Source organism: Rhinolophus sinicus, linkage group LG02, assembly GCF_036562045.2.
Source record: "Rhinolophus sinicus isolate RSC01 linkage group LG02, ASM3656204v1, whole genome shotgun sequence".
NCBI classification, from domain to species: domain Eukaryota; kingdom Metazoa; phylum Chordata; class Mammalia; order Chiroptera; family Rhinolophidae; genus Rhinolophus; species Rhinolophus sinicus.
Window position 1 is genome coordinate 52,974,915 of NC_133752.1, and position 23,205 is coordinate 52,998,119.

At 39.0% G+C, this 23,205-nt stretch overlaps 1 protein-coding gene across 2 annotated transcripts in view; it reads right to left on the minus strand.

Annotated features, from left to right (window-relative positions):
- Positions 1-20,493, minus strand: part of BMP2K (BMP2 inducible kinase) — a 114,998-nt gene extending 94,505 nt beyond the window's left edge. For both annotated transcript variants that reach the window (XM_019720179.2, XM_074324418.1), the window contains exon 1: positions 20,120-20,493. In XM_019720179.2, the coding sequence (XP_019575738.2) occupies positions 20,120-20,288 (169 nt within the window). In that variant the 5' untranslated portion in view covers positions 20,289-20,493. The remainder of the gene's footprint in view (positions 1-20,119) is intronic.
- Positions 20,494-23,205: the final 2,712 nt, after the last annotated feature.

Sequence of the window (23,205 nt, forward strand, 5' to 3'; positions counted from 1 at the left end):
TTCAGGTGTACGATTCTGTATTACATCATCTATAAATCCCATTGTGTGTTCACCACCCAGAGTCAGTTCTCCTTCCATCACCATATATTTGTTCCCCTTACCCTCATCTCCCACCCCCCACCCCCTTTACCCTCTGGTAACCACTAAACTATTGTCTGTGTCTATGAGATTTTGTTTCTCATTTGTTTGTCTTGTTCTTTCGTTGTTTTCAGTTTTATATACCACATATCAATGAAATCATATGGTTCTCTGATTTTTCGGTCTGACTTATTTCGCTTAGCATTATATTCTCAAGATCCATCCATGTTGTCACAAATGTTCCTATATCATCTTTTCTTACCGCCGAATAGTATTCCATTGTGTATATATATCACAACTTCTTTATCCATTCATCTATCAAAGGACATTTTGGTTGTTTCCATGTCTTGGCCACCGTAAACAAAGCTGCAATGAGCACCACTGGTTTTGCCCTGCCTCCCTGACTGAGAAAGGGATTCCTCTGATCCAAGCCATCAGCAGTGCCCAAGGAACTACAAGCAGCAACTCAGGTGGGTGGTCTATGCATTCTACAGCAGTTCCTAACTCTTCTTTGTCTCTTTGAAAATATGCTAAAAAGTCATAAGCCCTCTCCTAAGAAAAACTCACATAAAGTATCTATGAACCCCAGGTGAACAATCCCAACTGCAAAGTGTAGGTCCGCACAATAAACTACACTACAAACCAGTACTGCCCAATATATGTGCAATATACTGTGAGCCACATACTCATGTAATTTTCCATTTTCCATTATAGTAGCTACATTCAAAAGGTTAAAAACAGTAAATTTTAATAATACATAACCCAATATATCCAAAATGCTATTATTTCAACATGTAATCAGCATATGAAAATATTGAGATCTTTTACATTATTTTTTTCATGTCAAGGCTGTGAAATCCCAAGTATATTTTAAGTAGTAGCCACATGTGGCCAGTGGCTACGTAGTAGACAGTTTGCTAGACTACACAGTGCACACTCAGCTATTCTCAAGCCATTTGGGCTCAGGATCCCTGTACTGTCTTAAAAATGATTAAAAACCCCAAAAATCTTTTGTTTATGTGAGTTATATCAATCCATATTTACCATATTAGAAATTAAGAACTTCAAATCTTCATTAATTTATTTAAAATAATAAACACATTACGTGTCAACATAAATAACATCTTTATAAACAACAGCTGTATTTCTCAAAACAAAAATGAAGAGACAATGGCAATGTTTTACATTTTTGTAAATCTCTTAATAGAAGACTGCTGGATTCTCATACCTGCTCTGCAGTAAATCTCCTATGACACGTTATTCTGGATGAATAAAGCATAGGGGGAAAAAATCTAGCCTTACACATAATATGTAGAAGGAAAGACGAAGAATATTTTAATAGTTTTTTCAGATAACTATGGATATTCTTCTCTATTACAGCAAAATATGGCAATTAGTAGTTTCTTAAAGGTTAGTTGTAATACGGTTTCTAAAACCACATCACTGAATTTTTGGCACTGTTACATTAAAATCCAATGGTCAATCTTGTACTTTGCATTTGTAACATCATGCATTTGGAAAATAACATTCCACTGCGTTAAAGATATCTTAATTACACAATTTTAAAACAATCATATTTGTTAATATTATCACCTATCTCCTCAGAAAAAACTTCAAGTAATGGGAAGCTGTCAAAAGTTTACAATGAATGGTAGACAGAAGTTTTCCAAAATTCTAATCTTCTTTTGAAAGCTCATACTCTATCATTAATAACACCTGTCAGTTGTTTCCCTTGAAGTGACAGGCTCACCTCATTATTTGAGAAAATCTCTGTCAAATACCCAGATCTAAATGAATAATCATAGTTTGTCAGTCACTTTCAAATAAAAATGTTCCATGAAAAACACAGCTATTTCAGGGCACAACTCAAACAGTCGCCTAAGTGCTTTTCCTCAATTATACTACCATAATCATTATGCAGCAAGTGTTTTATGTATACTTTCCATTTCTTCACATAATCAAAAGATGTGCACTTACAAATGGCCAATAACAAGCACATGAAAAGATATTTGACATCATTTATCTTTAGGAAAACGCAAATCAAAATTATAATGATAAATCACTTCACACCCATTAGGATGGTTATTATAAAATTTCAGGAAAAAAGAAAACAAGTGATGGTGAGGATGTAGAGAAATTGGAACCTTGTACATCGCTGGTGGGAATTTTAAAAAGTGCAACTATGAAAAACAGTATGAAAATTCTTCAATAAATTAAACATAGAAGTATCACATAATCCAGCAATCCCACTTCTGGGTATATACCAAAAAGAAATGAAAGCAGGGACTTGAGCAGATATTTGTACACTCATGTTCACAGCAGCATTATTCACAATAGCCAAAAGGCGGGAACCCACATGTGTCCACTGAAGAGGAATAAACAAACTGTGATATATACATAAATGGAATATTATTCAGACTTAAAAAGAAAATTCTGATACATGCTACAACATAGACAAACCTTGAAGACATGCTAAGTGAAATAAGCCAGACAAATAAGGGCTAATAGTGTATGAGTCCACTTATAGGAAGTACTTAGAATAGTCAAATTTACGGAGACAGAAAGTAGAACAGTGGTTACCGAGGGCTGGGGAGAGGAGGACTGGGGAGTTGGCGGTTAGCGGGTACAGGGTTTCAAGTTGGGAAGAAAAAACGTTCTGGAGATGCATACTGATGATGGTTACATAACAATGTGAATGTATTTATGCCACTGAACTATAAATTTAAAAAGTTAAACTGGTAAATATTGTTATGCATATATTTCCACAATCAAAACATAAAAATAAAAAGACATATACTCAAGAGCCAAACTTGATAAAGACTTTTTACTGCTTCATCAAGGACATTCTTAAAGGAAACTGGCTTTTAAAAAATAAAAAGTGTACATGACAGTAAAGAACAAATACAATAACTACTAATAGAGTTTGGTGCCAACTGTCTTGATTTGTGTTAACATACTAGCAGTTTGAATGACTGCCTTTGAACCATCAGTGTAAATGCCAGTCCAGTGTGAAAGGCAAATATGTCTTAGTAGTATTTTGAAAATAATTTTGACCTGATAGATCCCCTCAAAAGGTCTTGGGAACCGGTTCGTTCCCCATGAGGCCCACAAACCACACTTTGAGAACCATTATTGAAGCCTATTCTTTGAGAAGTCAATTAATGACAAAAGGAAAGAGACACAGAAGATCACAGAACTTTCTTTTTTTGCTTTTGTTTTCTTTTAAGAGAAATAAATAGGATTATATGCTGAGCAGGAATCAGATACAGTTAAGTATTAAGGAACAAATAGAAAATAGAAGAAAAATCAGATAAATTGAGAGAAAGGAATGTGAACAAGATAATCAGGGGCATAACCTCTAAAATTGGAAGTAAAGGAGAGACAGATATTCGAGGTAGATTGGTGGTGAGGGTTACACTTTCACTTACAAAACAGCTCTAAGTCCTGGGGATGTAGTATACAGCAAGCACGGTGACTACAGATAATAAGACTGTATTATGTCTTTGAAAGTTGCTAAGAGACTAGAATCTTAAAAGTTCTGATCACAAGAAAAAAAATTGTAACCACGTGTGGTGATGGATGTAAGTAGACTTATTGTGGTGATCATTTAATAATACATACAAATATCAAATCGAATCATTATGCTGTAAACCAGAAATTAATATGTCAATAATATCTCAATTTCTGTAAAAAGTTCTCTACTTAGAAAAATACAGATGAGAAAAATGCTTCTTGATAATGATAGTAATAATTCCATCATTTAATAAAAATACTAAGAAATTTTCTCTTTTAATATTTTTAAATCATAGATCAAGCACCATTCTAACTTTTTACTAGCATGTGTACAAAAATGTGCCACATGTATCCTAGAAGTCTCGTATAAGGTCATTTTTAAGAAAATTCTTTTAAGATGCCATAGGAATTTATTTCATTGCAAAGACTCAGAAGTTTATTATTCCATGTTAAAGTCAAATTCATTTGTTATGTTCTAATAAAAATTTGAAAGAACCTTGTTTCTTCTTTTAATTTTGAATAAATATAGCACAAATTAGTTAAATTAAATGGGAAAAGGGATTTGATATTACAGCATATCAGACTCCAGGCCTTAAAGTTCTCATAACCTGGAACTAGGAAGAGAAGGAAGTGGGGGTAAGTACTCAGCTGTTTCTCTTCCTTTCACTTTCCTTCCACCCTACAGGAGGTCCCAGATATCTCTATACTAGAGTCAACTGAAGAAGCTCAAGTAATGCTATTTTATGTTACTGACTTTACAGTTCACAAATACATTATTTCATTTAGAACTGGACCTTTCTAGACGGAGACAACAGACTAATTTGGGGGAAACTGCAATTTTAAACTTTTTAATGTTAACCCTGACATTTTAAATAACTGTAACACTGATTTGATGGCCGTAGGAAGAGTAAAGTAGGAAAGCTTTACGTCATAACTGTTTAGGAATACTCCTTCCACCTCAGACTCCTCAGGCACCCATTAATACTCCAGCTGCCTCCAGAACATTAAAGTCCCCTAGTCCCTTAACCTGGCTTGAAGTCTCTACTCCAATCAAAGGTCTGTACATGCACAGGAGCCATTGGTGGAAAGAGCGCTAGATGGGACCCAAACCCTGCCCTCCACAACCAACACTAACAGCGTGACTGGATTCATCCCTCACACTACTTTCTCATAGTTAAATGAAAGAACTAAAATTAGAAAATTGCTACAATTATGGGAGATTTAATGACACACTAGCATTTTAATATCAAGACTGTTATTCCAACAATACCAACTCCAATTAATATAATACTTAGCATATTTTCTGAAGGAAGCTGAGACGGTCTTACTCTTAATTCAGATTGTTATACACCACCCACCACTCCCATCCCTATATTTAGTCTTCTAAACAACAAATATCAACAGAATTGACCTGACAACATCAGTAATAGCCCACCATAACTTTTTAAAATACATGTATCCTTTATTAAGACAGATAGCCACCTCTCTAAGGTGAGAGCAAATTTGAACCCTCAATCTGTAAATAGAACTTTTTCATGCTAGAAATGCATGGGACATTAAATTAGTTACATCCAACTTGGGACACCATAGATTCATACAGCACCTTGCAAATTCTATTCCAACATTCCTTATGACATGGTGCCATACAGCAAAGTGCCATACACAAACACACTTTAAAAAAAAATGATGGATTTGCAACATTTAAGTCCCCACCCACTTAAATGACCTGAAAAACAAAACCTGTAACAGCTAGCTTCACGGGGGTGTGGGGGTGTGGGTGTGTGTGTGTGTGTGTGTGTGTGTGTCTGTGTCTGTGTGTCTGTGTGTATCTCAATTCTAAGGACTTGAGATCCTTAGAATTTTTCTAAATGACGAAAACTTAACAAAGATTTAACAATCCAGTTAACTATTCAACTAGGATTTGAACTGGGCTAGTGAGGAAACAAGAACACCTCTTTAGATCTACGTTACTGCATACGTCACCAATTAACTATCTTACCAGCTTCAGTTATTGATCACTTATTAAAAGCCTATGCACAGCTGCGCATGTACACATCCTACTTCTGGAAAAATAACTCAAAATGTAAGTCCTACTGAGCATGAGAGAGTAGCTTTGGGGGGGGGGGGGCGGTTCAAAGAATAGACCATTAACATTCAGGAGAGATTCTGCTATGCAGGCCAGAGAATAAAGAAGTGGGTCATGGCCAGTGATGCAGAATCCCATTCATTGGAAAAACAGTCCTGATAATATTCACTAAAGTAAAATATTTTACTGTACTATGTGTAAGTCATTTTAGTACTGGTATTAATTAGTACTAAATGATTCTTAATGATTCCAGAATGAATAATAAAAATCTAGACTAACTACTGACAATCTCATTCAAAGGAGAATACTTATGTATGTAAGAAGCTCCAACCAGCCCTAACAATGATGCAGCCACAAAAAATTAAGAAAAATAAGTAAACACAGCATTTGGGCAGGGAAAGTGGTGTATTGGAAACCTCTCTTCCAGGAAACCAAACAAGGAAAAGAATGTTTAGGTTGATAATGATTAATTATTAACAAAACTACACAAAGACTTAGTTTGCTACTCTCTGATGTCACACCAGGTTTACAAATTTCCTAATCTCAAAGAAAATCCAATGTCTCACTACCTAGAAAATAAGACTTCCAATATTATACAGACTGGTTGGAGGGGTGCCGCAAAGTAATGGTCATGTGTTTCCTTCCCACAGAATGTTAAGAAGATGAGATCTCCTTCTTCTTAATCTCGCATTCTCTCACATACCAGCTGTCCCATTAAGACTTGGTACTATTATATCAGCTACTCAAGACAAAGCCATGGCAAGTTGACCATTTGAAATATTGTTACTTTCTGAAAATTAGGTACTCAGAGCACACACTTGACACCTGTTCAGGCTGCTCTGTTCCACAGTAGGGCTTTCTTTAAACATGACAGGGGTCAAGGGAACGCAGGCTAGAATATTTTTGAGAATCATACCTAATAAGACAAGCAATACAGTACCCACAAAACAAAGATTTACTATTTCTATAATCATAACAGCAATAAAACAGGCTAGGAGCCAAATAATAATTGCTAGTACTTTTTTCAACCATCTAGATAATAATACAACTACGTTATCATCAAATATCTCTACGTATTTAGTTTCTATTCTTTAATATATATATTTTTTACTTTTCAATAAGTTGACATACAATATTGTATTAGTTTCAGGTGTACAGCATAATGATTAGACATTTATACAACTTATGAAGTGATTACTCCGATAAATCTAGTAAGCCATGTGACACCATACATAGTTATTACATTACTGAATATATTCCCTATGCCGCACTTTACATCCCCATGACCATTTTTATAACTGGTAATTTACACATCTCAGTCCTTTCCCCTTTTTCACCCACCCCCACAATCCCCCCTCCCATCTGACAACCATTGAAATGTTCTCTGTATCTATGAGTTTGTTTCTATTTTGATTTTTTTACATTCCACATGTAAATGAAATCCTATTGTAGTTGCCTTTCGTTGTCTGACTTATTTCACTCAGTAGAATACCCTCTAATCCATTCATGTTGTCACAAATGGCAAGATTTCTATCTTTTTTATGGCTGGGTAATACTCCATTGTATATATGTACCACATGTGTATCCATCTGTTTATCTGTGGACACTAAGGTTCCTTCAATATCTTGGCTACTAGTATACATAATGCTGCAATGAACATAGGGTGCATGTCTTTTTGAATTAGTGTTTTGGGGTTTTTTGGATAAACACCCAGAGGTGCAATGGCTGAGTCCTTCTTTGCCTCTTGTTATAACCTTTATGCTAAAGTCTGTGTTGTCTGATATAAGAATTGCTACCCTAGCTTTTTTTCCCCCCATTTGCATGAACTATCTTTTCCCATCCCTTTACTTTCACTCTGTGACTTTCGATCAGAAATGGGTCTCTAATAGACAGCATATGCATGGGCCTTGTTTTCTTATCCATTCTGCTACCCTATGTCTTTTGATTGGAGCATTTAATCCATTTATATTTAAGTGATTTTTGATAGGTACATAGTTATTGTCATTTTATTATTCATATTATTGATCTTTGTTTGTTTTGTCCCTTCTTTTGAAAGAATTTCCTTTAACATGTAATACTGATTTAACGATGATGAACTCCTTTATCGTTTTCTTGTCTAGGAAGCTCTTTAACTCTCCTTCAATTCTAAATGATAGCCTTCCTGGGTAGAGTATAGTTTATAGGCCCTTCCTTTTCACCACTTTGAATATTTTGGCTAATACCTTCTGGTCTGCAATGTTTCTATTGAGAAATTAGCTGACAGTCTTATGGGAGTCCTCTTGTAGGTAACTAACTGCTTTTCTCTTGCTGCTTTTAAGATTCTCTCTCTGTCTTTAACATTGGGTAGTTTAATTATGATGTGTGCTGGTGTGGGTTTCTTTGGGTTCATCTTGTTTGGAACTCTCTGTGCTTCCTGAACTTGTATCTCTATTTCCTTCACCATGTTAGGAAATTTTTCTGCTACCTTGTCTTCCAAATCCAATTCTATCCTCTGCTTCATCTTACCGTGTTTCCCCAAAAGTAAGACCTAGCCGGACAATCAGCTCTAATGCATCTTTTGGAGCAAAAATTAATATGAGACCCAGTCTTATTTTTAAAAAGACCAGGTATGAAATATAATATAATACAGGGTCTTATATTAATTTTTGCTCCAAAAGACGCATTCGAGTTGATTGTCCAGCTAGGTCTTATTTTCGGGGAAACAGGGTATCTACCGCTGGTTCCCTTTCATGTATTATTTGTTACTGCATTCATTTCTGACTGGCTCTTTTTTCGGATCTTCTATCTCTACTTTTACATTTTGTACCTCTTTGTTAAAGTTCTCACTAAATTCATCTACTCTTCCCCTAAGATCATCTAGCAACCTTGTAACTTATGTTTTGAACTCTGCATGTGATAGATTGTTTCTCTCCATTTTGTTTAGTTCTTTTACTGTTCTTTTATTTGGGACATGCTTCTTTGTCTCATTTTGGCTGACACCCTATGTTTGTTTCTAGGTAGAGCTCCTATGTCTCCCAGTCTTGGTAGAGTGGCCTTAGGTAGTAGGTGTCCTGTGGGACCAAGTGGTGCAGCCTCCCTAGTCACCTGAGCCAGTGCTCCAGGTGTGGCCCGTGTATGGGTTGTGTGTGTCCTCCTGTTGTTGAGGCTTGACTGCTGTTGGCATGTCAAGGGGGATTGCCCCTCAGGCTGATTGACTGTGAGGACTGGAAGTGACTACAGTGGAGCTGTTGTGCTAGGACTGACCCCACAGGGCAGGATTTACTTTAGCGGGCCTCTGGTGCCTGCCAAATCGCCCTTCAGATATGTCATTTGTGGAGGTGGTTGGGTGGTGCTCTGGTGTGGTCTGAAACTGGCCACCAGGGGACTGGTTCTGAGTCCTCTGGTGCAGGCCAAGGTCAACTGCTGCCTGTGCACAGCCCAAGGCCACCTGTTATGAGCTACAGAGTGCTCTGCAAATGGCTGCCACTTGTGCTGGGCTTATAGGCACTTAGGAGAGGCTAAGCTGCGAACTGAAGCCAGCTTCCACTAGTGCCGGACTTCAGAGCCGCTTAGCAAGAGGTACGGGATATGCCGAGGCCCACCGTTGCTTGTTTGGGGTTAGTGAACTTTTGGGAGATTTTAGGAAATTCCAAAGCATAAGCTGAGACAGGCCTTTTGTATGGAAAAGCCGCTAAAAGCAGCTCAGATGGGCCTGAAAGTTGGGTGAGGCGGAGTCTCAGGGAATCACCAGGGTGGGGTGAGCAGTGTTAGCCAGGTTGATGGAGACTCAGACTTGGTGCCCACCTATGCCTGCAGGTGCAGACTGGGTGGGGGGAGAGCTCAACAAAGGAACAAAATGGCACCTGCCCGAACAGAGGTGCACCTCCAACCCTCTCCCTGAAGCAAGCCAGACAATTCAGTTCCTCCCCATTATGTCTCTGGCACCTTTCAAGCTACTGCCCCAACTTTGGCACTCAGAGCAAGTGAGTCTGTCAGCAAGTAAGTCTGTGCACGAGCCCTTTAAGAGGACTCCTGGGACTCCACTAGCCCTCAGTCTCACTCAGCCACTATCTCCGCTGGTTTTCACAGCCAGAAGTTACGGGGACTTCTCTCCCTGGCACTGGAATCCTGGGTTGGGGAGCCTGGCATGGGGCTGAGACACCTCACTCCTCTGAATGGACCTCTACAGCCGAGATAGCCCTCCCAATTTTAACTGCCACACATGGGTGTGGGACCAGCCCCTTTTCCTTCTCCGTCTCTCCTCCCAGTCTCGATGTGACTTCTTCTGCATATCCTTAGTTACAGGACTTCTGGTCAGCTAGCCTTCAGGGAAGTTCCTAATGATGGTTGTTTGGTAGTTTAGTTGTAATTTTGACGTGGTCGTGAGGGGATGCAAGCACAGCATTTACCTACTCCACCACCTTGACTGGAAGCCTAGTTTCTATAAACTAAACTAAACTTGAAAAACAGGGCCAACCTGTTCCTAAATATCACCTGAACAGTTGGAAATGTCAAATATAGTTGCTATCCAGTTGTTTCGTAGCAAATTTTTACAGGACCTCTTGACTACTTTTCAATTCAAAACTCAATCTCTTACAAATGTACTGAATACCTATCACGAATACAGCACTTCAAAAAATAAAAGATGAGTATATGCCAGACCTTGAAGGAGCTTTAATCTTGCAGTAGGGGAAACTTTTTATTGCACATTTTACTGGAATAGAACAAAGCTGTGTAAAATAAGTGCAATATGAGCAACAGTTGCTACCCAGGACATCAAAGGAAGGCATAATTACACTCGTTTGGTTGTTAACAGGGTTTCATGGAAAAAATGAAGACTGCAAGAAAGTAACTGTATTTGAAATATATTCTGCAAGACCCAATTTCAACACAAAAGGGGTGGCAGGTGTCTGTATTCTAGGCAAATGTAACAACATAAACTGAAAAACAGGAATGAGAAAGCATGAGAGAAGTGCAGAAAATACCAAGTACATGAGCAGCAATATACATGTAGAGTTAGAGCATAAAATTAAGGCTGGAGAGGTGGGCTGGGGTCACACTTCAGAGGGCACTGAAGTCCAGATAATGAGTTTGTGCTTCACTTGGATAGGCAAATAAGAGGGTGACATATCACAAGTCCATTTCAGAAAGAATAACTGGAAGGAATACAAAAGTTGATTTGGTGAATAAAAAGCCTAACAGGAGAACAGTCCACGTGAGAACGTAAGCTGAGAGGTGTTCAAGATCCAATCTAGAGTGTATAGCACTGGAAACAAAAAGTAACTAATTCTTGACACATATTATGAGTAAACTTTCTATCCATAAACTCACTCAGAGAAAATAGTGCTATAACTCTTCCTCATACATTATTTCCAAATACAAACTTGAAAAACAAGAAAGTGTCTTTATTTACAGATACCCTCCAAATTGCATATGTTACAAATGAGTCATTTGGCAAACATAAATTACTGTGGCAAAAGAAGCAATAAAGATGGCATACCCTTTGAAACTAAATAGTACTCTAAAATAGCACACAATTTTATTTGAGTACCCATCCCCTTATCTCAAAGAGTTAGCACATAAGTAAACTTCTTAGAAAAGACTTTTTCCCAGTGATTAAGAACTAATTTTATACTCCAGTACAAAAAAATAAAGTGCTAATCCATAGGGAAGCTTCCCAAAGAACTCAAATGCATGATAATCAAACACAGTCATTATGGTCTCAATCCTACACTGTTCATCTTCATCCCTCCTTCCCTGTGCTCCTCTCTCATCAGAAGGAATAGTGAGAATCAGTTTCATACATAGAAACAGAAATGCTAAAATGGGAAAGGAAGTTAGAGTCATTTTTTCTTGAGGAAACTAAGGTCAAAATGTCACAATGTAAGTTAGCAGCAGGGACTAGGATCAGCAGCTGGCCTAACAAGTTTTGCTTTTCTTTTAAAAGTTCCCTCCAAGAAGGTACCATTTCAAAGATTGAATAAAACATTAAAATAGGCAAACTAATAGTGAAAACTGTTTCATATTTTAAAACAACATTCACTGCAAAATGACTCCCTAAATGTTACATTCCAAACTATGCCCTTAGTATTACTAGAATTCTACAAAACCAGGACAAACCAAACATTCCAAAAACAAAGTCTCTCTGTGGAAAGGCCCAACAACCACTTTTCCTACAGAGAGAATGGGAACTGTTAGCAGAAATGTGCTGACTGATCTCATTTGTAAAGATGATACACACAGACAATCTCCAAATTAACTAAGTGCCCAACTATTTAAAACAGCTCTGTCATTAACCACTCAACTTCCCAACTCAGTCCTCTAAAAATAGTAGTCGGCTTGTGGGTAGATGAGTTTACCAGACGAATGCAGGATAAAATCAAGGAATAAGCAGTCTCAACCCCTTACAGATGAAACCTTCAGCATCTTTAAAACTGCCATTCAAGGCTCTTCATTTCTGAATTCCAGTCAAGGTTTTAATCATTTTGATAGCTACCAAATGTGTTTTGCTTCTACTCCAAGTTTTGATTAAAAAAAAAAAAAAAAATGGGAGCAAAGATGAAAAAGAACCAAGATAATGTACAAGATTAGTAAAGAACATTAAACAAGAAGACCCAGAATCAATGCAAGGACCGACATCAGCTCTACCTTCTAGTATGTTATGTAATATTAACAACATCAAGGACCTTTCCAAGTGCTCCCTTCTGTGGCCCCCATGATGGAAAGATACTAACAAAACCAATAAAATACACCTAAACCAAGGAAGAAAGGAAAGGAGTGAGGGAGGGTGGTAGGGAGGGAGGGAAAAGATACTAATAAATATTAAATTATTTCCATAATTTTGAAAATAACCAAAGACAACCTTCCCAATCTGCTCAGCATGAAAATGTCAGTATTAACCACACAAAGTTCACTACAGCTGAAAGCAAAGAAATTTGATGTTAGTGCAATTTAGCACCTTTATTGGAGATATATGTATATAATTTCTTCTTTATTTTCTGAAATATTCAAAATTGGGAATTGTTTTAGTGTTACTAACTTGTCCATGAATAAATCTGCCACATGTAGGATAAAAATATAGCAGTGGATGATCAAAATTACATTTTAAAAGCTATCCCTACAATAATAACATAAACTCAAAAAGAGAACCATGTAGATTCTATGTAATGTCCTTTGCTGCAAATATCTTTCATTTTATTGTGAAAGCATGTGCTGCTATAAAAGTCAAAATTCTACATAGCTGATTGAAACTTAAAAATTATATACGGCTGTATGCCATATAAGTTATCTAATTACCATATTTTGCAGTTTATAATGCATACTTTTTTGCCCAAATTTGTGAGGGAAAAATAAGTATGTGCCTTATACATGGGTAGTACTAATACTGTATCTATATAAATGTTTTTAATTGTTTTCTTTATGCTTATGAGTTAAAAGTGCTAACTCTAGAAATCAATAACAACATCTGTATGGAAAATAATACCCTGGAATAAGATAATCAGTTTTGTTGAACATACCACAAACGTGCAACAATGAAGAGTTCTTGGCCTTCGGTGATGCAGAAATATTGTAAATTTGTTACTGTACATAAAATTTCTTGTATGTTGTATCTGTTCTTATGTTTTGTAATTATTTGTTACATAAAATTTCTTGTACCATATGTTAAACAATAAATACTAAAATTCTTTTGTACTCCAAAAAATAAGTACCTAAACGTAAAAAAATAAAAATTTGAATTAAAAAAATTAAAATGGAGGATTTTTTTCCTCTGAAAGTTTTGGCCAAATATGTGGGTGCACATTATACATGGGAGCATATTAGATACAGTAAAATGATTCAGATTTTTTACAATATAAATATGATACTTAATTCAGGATAAATGTAATATAATACCTAATATAAAAGCAAGTTACTAGCTTATAACCAAATCTGAACCTAAAATTGACCCATACTTACTGAGAGATTTAGCATGCACTGTCAGGTATTGTCACACATTATCTTATTAATAGCACCCATTACCTTTTAATCTTCATAAGAGATATTAACTCCATGTTATAGAAAAAGAAGCAACGTTTCCTGTGAGTTTAATTCAACAACTGAAAAAATGTCTGGGCAAAAACTGAAGATACAGAGATAAATAAATTTTTTGCCTTCAAAAAGCTCACCATTCAAAAGGCTCTCAAAATCAACTGTAAAATATAAAACAATTTCATAATTGTACGTTATATTTGTCTTCTTTTAATATAGCCACCTTTGCTAAAGAAAGACAAATATAATCTCAATAGAGTAAGAGGGCATCCAGGTTTTTCTTTCTTTGCTGTTTCAAGGAGGCTGGTTGAAATGACACTTTGCCTTAAACAACTTTTGTCTTCAAACTTTGTCTTCACTAAAGTATAACAGAAAATTCAGGGTCCCCTGGCCTAAGCAGATCTTTGATGGGACAAGAACTAAAGAGCCCATTAGTGCTTTTCAATATGCAAATCAGGTCTTAAATTCTACTGAAGAACTCCATCTGGTTAAAAAAATAATAATAATTTCCTTTGAAAATATTTGAATGCCCATAATATGGCAAAGGCAATCTGTGTGATACAACAGCAACTAGTACAGGGTCCTTCTAGCCTCAAGAATTTTACTATCTGCTAGTCGAAATGAGTCAGGAACAATAATTAACCACCTTAGTATTTCCAAGTGCTTACAAGATTGTATCTCAAGACAAAAGATCAAATGTGATAAGAAGAAAAAAGCAAAGAGCTACAAATGTCCACATGAAGGGAGTGACCATAACCAGCAGTTAGGAGCTAGGATAACACAGGCAAAGGCACAGTGATAGACAATTACAAGATTCAATTAGGGAACAACAGGGAGTGGGGCACGTGGTGGCTGGAGCAAAGAGTATTGTTAAGAAATAACCAGAGGAAAAATTTAAAAGGTAGGTTAAGGGCTGAGTATGGATAACTGTAAATGCCTGGCAGGAAAAAAAAAAACGTGATCAAGCAAAATAACTTCCTCAGCAATACAAACCTGTTGACTCCCTCCCCTTCTTGATGAAATACTCTCAAGTTTCAAGGCATCCGATTCTCCTGGGATTCCTCAGACCTCTCTGGCAGCTCCTTTTAGTCTTCTTTGCCTGCTCTAAACCACTAGTTCTCAATGTGTGGTTCCTGGACCAGCAGCATCAGGGAAGAAGTTGGTAGAAATGCAAATTATGGGCCCCACCCAGACAAAAGAAATCAAACATCGGTGGTCAGGCTCAGCAATCTGTGGTTTACCAAGCCCTCCAAATGATTCTGATGAATTAATATTTAAGACCAATGTTCTACAGGAGTCCTTCAGTAAGAGCCATCCCCTTCTCATTCTTCATTCACTCCCTACATCCATCCTCTCCTGGGGCTTTAAGTAACAGTCAAATAAATGCTCACTAATCAGAAGGATCTGTCTGTAAACCCAGACACCTTTGCCAAGTACCAGACCATACACACTCAACTTCCCGTTTGACATTACCTCCCAGATAACTAAACATGTCCAAAACCAGTGGATATCCTCCCAACCCCCCAAAACTGTTCCTTCTCTACTTTTTACCATCTCAGCAAATGGTACCTCCATCCAAGAGTTGCATAAACAAGTCACTGTTCGCACTTCCTGTAACATCCCCCATTCAATCCACCACATCTTCCCATCCGAGCATTATAACATTCCTCTCCATCCCCACTGCCAAACCAGCTCATTGGTCTGCGTCTCAAACAATCTCTACATAGCAATCACCATGATCTTGTAAAACTACAAATCAGAGCATGTCACTGCTCTAATTTAAACCTTTCAGTAGCTTCCTACTGCATTTTTGATAAAATATAACCCTCAACATGGCATACAAAGACCCGGATCCTGGGCACCTCTCCAACACCATCTTGGGGTCCTTCCTCCATGTGGTTCATTTACCATAGTCCACAGCTCTGGGCATATTTCAGTTCCTGAAACTCTTTCCCACATAGGGACTTTTCTCTTCATGAAATACTCCACAGCACCCCTGCCTTCAAACCTCTGCCTTTACCTAACTTTTCTTATACTTCATATTTCTGCTAAAATATTTTTAAAAGACCTCCTGTATCCTCTAATGTAAATTGAATCAGTTTTTCTCTCATAAAACCCTATGCTTTCTTCTCATATAACCACCAAAATTGTTAACTACATTAACTTGATGATTTTTCTGTTTAACATTATCTTCCACATTAAGTAATTTCCATAAAGCCAAAGAAATATGTTTTGTTTTCCACTGTATAAGTAGCACCTAATACAGGGCATGGCACCAGAAGGCACTTAACAAACCATTATAGAGTAGTAACAGTTGTTGATATTTTTGTTAACTTCTCCCCTTATTCTGCTCTCTCTGTCCTCTCTCAGGAACTTGAACTTACAAGTTGTTACTGGATAACCACAGATTCTTTTCTGCAAATGAGACATCATGCTTAAATCCATCATTTTCCTACTGATTTATATTGCAAAATCAGATGTCCTTTACTACTTCCCTCTAAAATTAAGAATGAGAACTGATTAAAACTTAGCCTAAATTCACTCACACTAATCTAATCAAGTTAACTCTGACAGAGCTACTGAGCTACTTTTATAGAACTCTGTAGTAAATTCCTGGCCTCCAATTACTGACAGTGCCACCCACCCCCATGCCCGTGTTAGAAAATCTTATCCCTTCAATCAATCATATTCAAAATACCATTCCCATCCAGCCCTCATTACCTCGTGATTAGATTATCTCAACTATTAATATTATGGACAGAGTCCCTGTCTCTAAAATACCAATTTAAGTCCACTTTGTACCAAGGACATTTAGAAAAAAATGTCCCCTACTTGAGAACCAACTTCTTCCCGTTATCAAGCAATATTAAATTCCTCTGACTAGCACTGAAGGCCTATGGAGGCATGTGATCAGAAAGCCAGTCTTGTTTTAATAAAAACTTGGAAGGTTACATTGAATTACATGTGCAATTTGACACTGTTTCAAGCTAAAATTTACGTATGTCTCTAATCCAGTTCTACAGCCCAAAGTAGAATTTTGTTAGCATGCGCTCCTAAAACGAAACTGTTCTGAAGAAAAACCATGAAAATGCCCCACTATGGTATCAGTCCTCTAAACTTTGAACAGGACCTAAAAAGGTACAAGTTGTCAGCATTTTCAAACATGTATGTATTTAACTAGAAAGAAATAACTCATATGATACAAAGCATATAGTATTTCAGAGAGGAAACAACTCCAACAGTTTAGTTATAACATACAACATAAGTATACATACTCCTGAGCATGTTTATTTTTTAAGTAAATATATAATATATAATTATGTATATGCAGTATATATACACATATAAATACTAGTTTATCCTCATTATTTGGGGATTCCATATTTCTAAATTAGCTTACTTGCTAAAATTTATTTGTATCCTCTAAATCAATACCCACAAATCAATACAATGGCACTTTCACAGTTATTTGCACACATGCTCATAGTGGTGAAAACTTTGAGTAAGCCAGCTGGAGTCAAGGAGTTGAGGCTGTGCCTTCTGGTTTCAGCTCTCCTACTATAAACGAGCGCCCTTTTCGAGGTCTATTTAGTGTCATGTTTTTCTCATTTTTGTGCTTTTTATTGGAAATTTTATTTTTTAAATGGCCCCCAAGCATAGTGCCAAAGTGTTATCTAGTGTTTCTAAGTGCAAGAAGGCTGTGACGCCACTTAGAGAGAAAAATACATGTATTGGATTACCTTCATTTAGGCATGAGTTGGCCATGAATTCAATGTTAATGAGTCAACAATATATATTAAATAAGGTGTCTTTAAACACCTTAAACAAAACACAAACAAAACACAAACAAAACAAGGTTGTATATTGACTGCTGACAAAAATGTTGCGAATAGAGGCTTACAGTACCCTAACCCTGTATTTCCCTTGGGAGCAATGGTTCAGTAGTCACGAAATCACTGTTCATGGTGACTTTATAGAACATAACTACTGCAAATAATGACAATAAAATACATACATACACACACAAGAGAAAGAGAGAGAGAGAGACAGATCGCACACATGCATGCACTAGACTTTATGAAGACTCGAAGACACTGCAGAGGTTATTCTGAACAATGATCCTGTGTTCACAACAATGTAGCAAAAACACCTCAGCGCCCAGCATCTGTTTAAACAACACTGACTTAAAGCAAAAAATGTAAAATCTACCCAGTTTGTTTTTAGGTCTCTCTTTGCTTCCAGCCGTTTTCCCTCTCAATAGTATCTCTCTCCCCAATTCAGGTACTCTTAAAATCTCACGCCTTTTCAGAAGCACTTGCCCTAATCTTATAATCCGGCAAATGTATCTGTCAACTATTTAATGATCATTCTTGAATGTGAACCAGACTTTTGCCTAAACATCTTGTGTAAATTGTGGTATTACTTTGATAAGGAGAGGATATTAAGCATTCTGAAATAAGAACAAATTGTCAGAATCAAAAAGTAAAATGAACATTATTCAGTTGTGTGTATCCTGAAGAGAAAAGAAATACACAAGGAAGAAAGCCTAGGCCTCAGCCTCCCCTCCAGGGAAAACCAAAAGCCTAGTCACAGGAGGTGGGGTGTTGGGTAGGGGGAAGTTCCATCTTCCAAAAGGGTTTCTTCAACCCTTGCTTCATCCTAGCACTTATCACAGATTTATTCAAGAGAAAGGGCAAATGTACGGCAAAAATCAGTGGTACACTCTAACAGTAGCAGCATTAGTGCTTGGGAAAAAAAATTTTTTTTTCAGTTTTTTAGTAGTTGAGTGACCACTCCCATTTAAAAAATTTTTATTTTCTAAGATTACTTATTTTTATTGACAATAACTTACTTAGGGTATTGACAGGATATGCTTAGAGCAGTGATAGAAGCTACAAATTCAGTCTAGTTTGATGAAATGTCAATGTTTTCTTTCTATTGAATAAAATACCCATATGTGATTTAGTAAAATGAAGTGAGTGCAATACTACTCAAGCCATACTACAACAATTTAAAGACAGAAATACAACATGAGTGTTAATAGCCATGTCTTCTTAAAATCTACAACTCAATCTAAACCAATACTTGAAATTTATCTATAATAAAGAGGTAGGACATTTTACATCATAGTAAATCCATCTATAAAAACCAATCACCATCTATCTATTCATGCTTTTGAGCAGCTAAGGATCCTCCTTCCACCTCTCCATGGGTCAGCTAGGCTCATTATTAGGGGTAATGGCTTGCAAAACAATGACATCCATCCTTAATTAATTCAAGATGTCTTTCTCTTTAGAATATTTTATAGACAAAAGCCTTCAGATTTTTTCTTGCACTAATTTACTACTGTTTTATGGTATTTCAAAAAACACAAGTGGAATCTCAACCCACTGTCTTCAAACCACTTCTTCAACATCTTTCAGAGAACCAAAACTACTCTCTTCAAAGTCTTCTATTCACCTTGGAACTTAAAAGGCCCACTTATAAAAAATTATTTCTATAAAAAAAATATTTCTTATGAATTTTTAAAAGTATTTATTTTGTAATATTCTGCGATTAAAAACTCAAAGATCAATGGAGCATGTAATAAACAAGAGAAAAGTATTTTCTACAAGCCAATTATACAAGAAATAAAAAACTGAAGTGGAGAATCTTTTTTTTTAAGGGAGTAAACTTTTTTGTATGCCTACTTGCAACGGCTGACTTCGCCTGGTAAAGATAATGAAGGACCGAACACAAAACTTCGTAAGTGAAAGTTAACCTGCTTTCATATCACCTTTAAAGTACTACCACGAGACACAATGAAAGGGTATGAATAGCACCTTGTCTGATAGGAAAGATTCGAAATAACGAAGATTTCAAGTTTACCTGCAACCCCAAAGCCACCTACTAAGTAAATTGGGGCAAATTATAACCTGCTACACGTGCACACACAAAAATACATTGTTTTTCAACTGATGACTGAGCAAGAGCAAAACCAGGTTCAACACCAGGGGCTACAAGGTCCTGTGCCCAGCGGCGCGCATGGAGACTCGGAAGAAGAGGCCAACGCATGACACCCGCCTGAGCCACAGCTGGCAGAGCTGAGTCTCAATCCTGCTCGATTTGAACCTCTAATGAGTCACTGAACCAATCATAACCCCACATCACTCGTTAGGACGTTTTCTATTTATCTCCTCGCTTCAAGGACTGAAAATGACTTAAACTCGTAATAAGAGCGCTGTGCACCGGTTAGAGCTGCTAGCGGCGAGAAAAGCCGGCTTAAGAGAGAAAGCCCAAGCTACTCTTTAAGAGCCCTCGCTGGCCGAGTAGAGGCAAAAGAGGGAAGAAGTAAAACGAGAGAGCGAGGAGAGAAGCGGGTGAGGACCGGGAGAAGCGACCGCCACACCCCAGCCCTCCCTCACCTGACTGCCCAGCCTCCCCGGGCGCCCGTACCTTCGGCCAGCGATTCCTCCAGAGTGACCTGGTAGCGGCCGACCGCGAACACCCGGACACCCACGGACGAGCTACCGGAGCCAGAGCCGGCCCCGACTCCGCCGGCCCCGCCACCCGCCGCTCCGCCGCCGCCGCCCTCGGACTTGGGCATTCGAGAGAACTTCTTCATGGTCCCGCCGGCGCGCTGGAGGGCGCGGGGCACGCACAAGGGCAAGCGAGAGGACGAGTCCCCGGCCCGACGCGCGGCTGGGCGTCCGCGAGGGGTCGTAGCCCCTCGCCGGTCCGAGCGTCCGTGCGCGCTGCGGCCCGCCGAGCCTCACATTCCGCGCGCACACAGCGCTCTGCCCCGGCCCCGCCGCCCGCTCCGCGGCTCCGCTGCAGCTGCCCGGCTCCCGCAGAGGGCGGTGGGGGGGCGGGACGGGGCGGGGCACGAGGGGGCGGGCCCGAGTGCGGAGGCGACGCCGCCGCCTCCGCCACTGCCCCGTCGCCCCCCGCCTCCCCCAGCGCCGGGTGCGCGAGCGCGGGAGGAGGGCGCGAGGGAGGAAGATGGGGAAAGAGGCGGGGCGATCGGCCCTCCGGGCAATGGGCTGGACCTCTCGGGCCACACACCCTCAGCACCGCAGCCCGCGGCGCCTCCGCCACCAGCGCCGGACCCGCGCCGCCCGCGACTCGCGGCCGTTGGCGGCGCGGCACCGTCGCCAACCGTTCACTGAGGCTGGGTGCCCGGCGCAGGCGCGCTGCCCGCGCCGCCGGAAGTGACGGTTCCGGCTCTTGTCACGTGGAGGGGGCTGGGGGAGTGATTGTGGGGGTTGAAGGCGAGGGAGAGGCCCAGGGTCCTGGGTCTGGGGTCCTGGTCGGGAGGGTTGAGGTCAGGCCTGTGGAGCCCTGGTTGTGAGCAGGGAGGTGGCCCAGGAACTGGTTCCCGCGCTGGCCATCCGGCGGTGTCTGTCATCTCTGCTAGGAGTTTGTATGTCACTCTGGGGGCTGAAAAATGCCGCCAACAACTTTATCCCCGCAGAGGAACTTCTTGCTGCATCTGTAAGCCAGTTTTCCAGACTTTCTCCCCTGAGAATCGTCTTCCGCTCGCCCACTCTGCGCGTGGGAGGTGGGAGCCGCACAGATTCCAGTAACCAACTTCTAAAGCCACGGTGTCTTACTCTGTAACAGACGCTGGGCAGCGTTTTGCGGTTTATAGACTAGGAGTACTTTCAAAATCTCCTATATGCTGTGCTTCAGCCCTGTGAGGTATTAGAGCAGGTCCGTTTACAGACCATTCATTGCCTTTGGTCAAGAGAGCTTAACGGACTTGTGCAAGGTCACACAGCTGGCTTGTGGTAGAGCTGAGATTACAAGGTCCATCCTTCCACACATAGGTCCCTCCTTTAGGCCATTCTGAAAAACAGGAGATTTAGGGCTGTTAGGAAGCAAACCAGCCATTGGGTTCCCCCCCTCACCTCTTAACAAAGAGATTTACCCCTAAAAAGAAAAGTTGCATCCATTTCATAAACCGCGGGAATCTCGATGCCTGCGGTGTGAAGCAGACAAAATGAACAAGGATGTAAGAGCCGTCCCAGAGGGTAAGGGATGGCAAATTAGTTGTCTGGGAGAGCATGTATAAAGAGAGCAGCCGATTCTCAGCTCCAGCCTGCTTTTCCCCTGTATGAATACAGGACCACTGTGGCCAGAGGGTCCAGTTTCTTAAGACAGAAATCTGAAATATTTTTATATAAGGCATTTCCCAAATTTTTAAAATGTAGGTCAAATAAATTGTGCCTGCAGGACTCCAGTATACACCTATGAAAGTAGATAATTGTAGTTCTATCCCTACCCCCACTTCTTTGTCCAAGTGTTTAATGAGATACAGGCAGAAACGTTAGGAAATGTGCTTAGGCAAAAGACTTGGAGCTTGAAAATCTTCCATTCTTTCCTCCCCTCTGCTAGTAGAAGAGCAGCTATTTCTGCCAACACCAAAACAGTGCTCTGGATTTAGGCATTTTTGCTGCATAACGCACTAAGCTAAAATTCTTCATCAGGAGACCTGACCTTTAAAGAACATTCCGGCTCAATAGAAGTCAGATTATAAGTCCCATGATTGATGTGGTGTGACAATTGGGGATTTCCATTTAAAAATAAGCTGGCCATTTTCCTTACTGTGGGGATTCACTGTGGAGTCTCATTTCTACAAAATTTGAATTACATTTTTCAAGCAGAATAATGGAGAAATGTAGTCATTCCGTACAATTCAAAACCAGAATCAATCTAACATACAAAGTTTGGGCCTAATACAACTTCACCTGATTACAAGAATAAATGAAGTTTTCTATGATCAGTTTGGCAGCAATTCCTTACCTCAACTGTAGTAAGGAAAATTACTTCTACCATGTTTCTCCGAAAATAAAACCTAGCCGGACAATAAGCTCTAATGCGTCTTTTGGAGCAAAAATCACTGTAAAACCCGGTCTTATTTTACTGTAAGACCGGGTCTTATGTAAGACCCGGTCTTATACAATATAAAAGTAAATTACATAAAACCCGGTCTTATGTTAATTTTTGCTCCAAAAGACGCATTAGAGCTCATTGTCTGGCTAGGTCTTATTTTTGGGGAAACGGGGTATGTACCCATAGAAGGTGATAGGGAGGATGATCATTAGTTTAAGGCATAGACACACCCCCCTCCAAAACTATGGGTAACACCAAACAATGTGTTCTTTAATTTTTCACCAAGCATGTAATAAAATTTGAATATCCTCTGATCTTCACAGAATGTTAACCACAATATTCTATAACTGGTGATAACCAATTACTAATAAGAATGTAAAAACATTGTATTGCTAATAATAAGAATGCCAAGCATTTACAAAACACTTCTACTACTAAGTTATTGATAGCTACCATAAGATTGTATCCTTCTAGCAACTTTGTGAGTTAAGTATGAATATCCCTAAACCAATTTATAAACAGAAACTGAGATACTAAAGGCAGACTGTTAATCAATAGAAAAGTAGAAAAATTATATTGAGAATTACAGTATTTTTATTTTGCACTCATTATTAAACCATGGTTATGGAAGAACATCCAATTTGGCT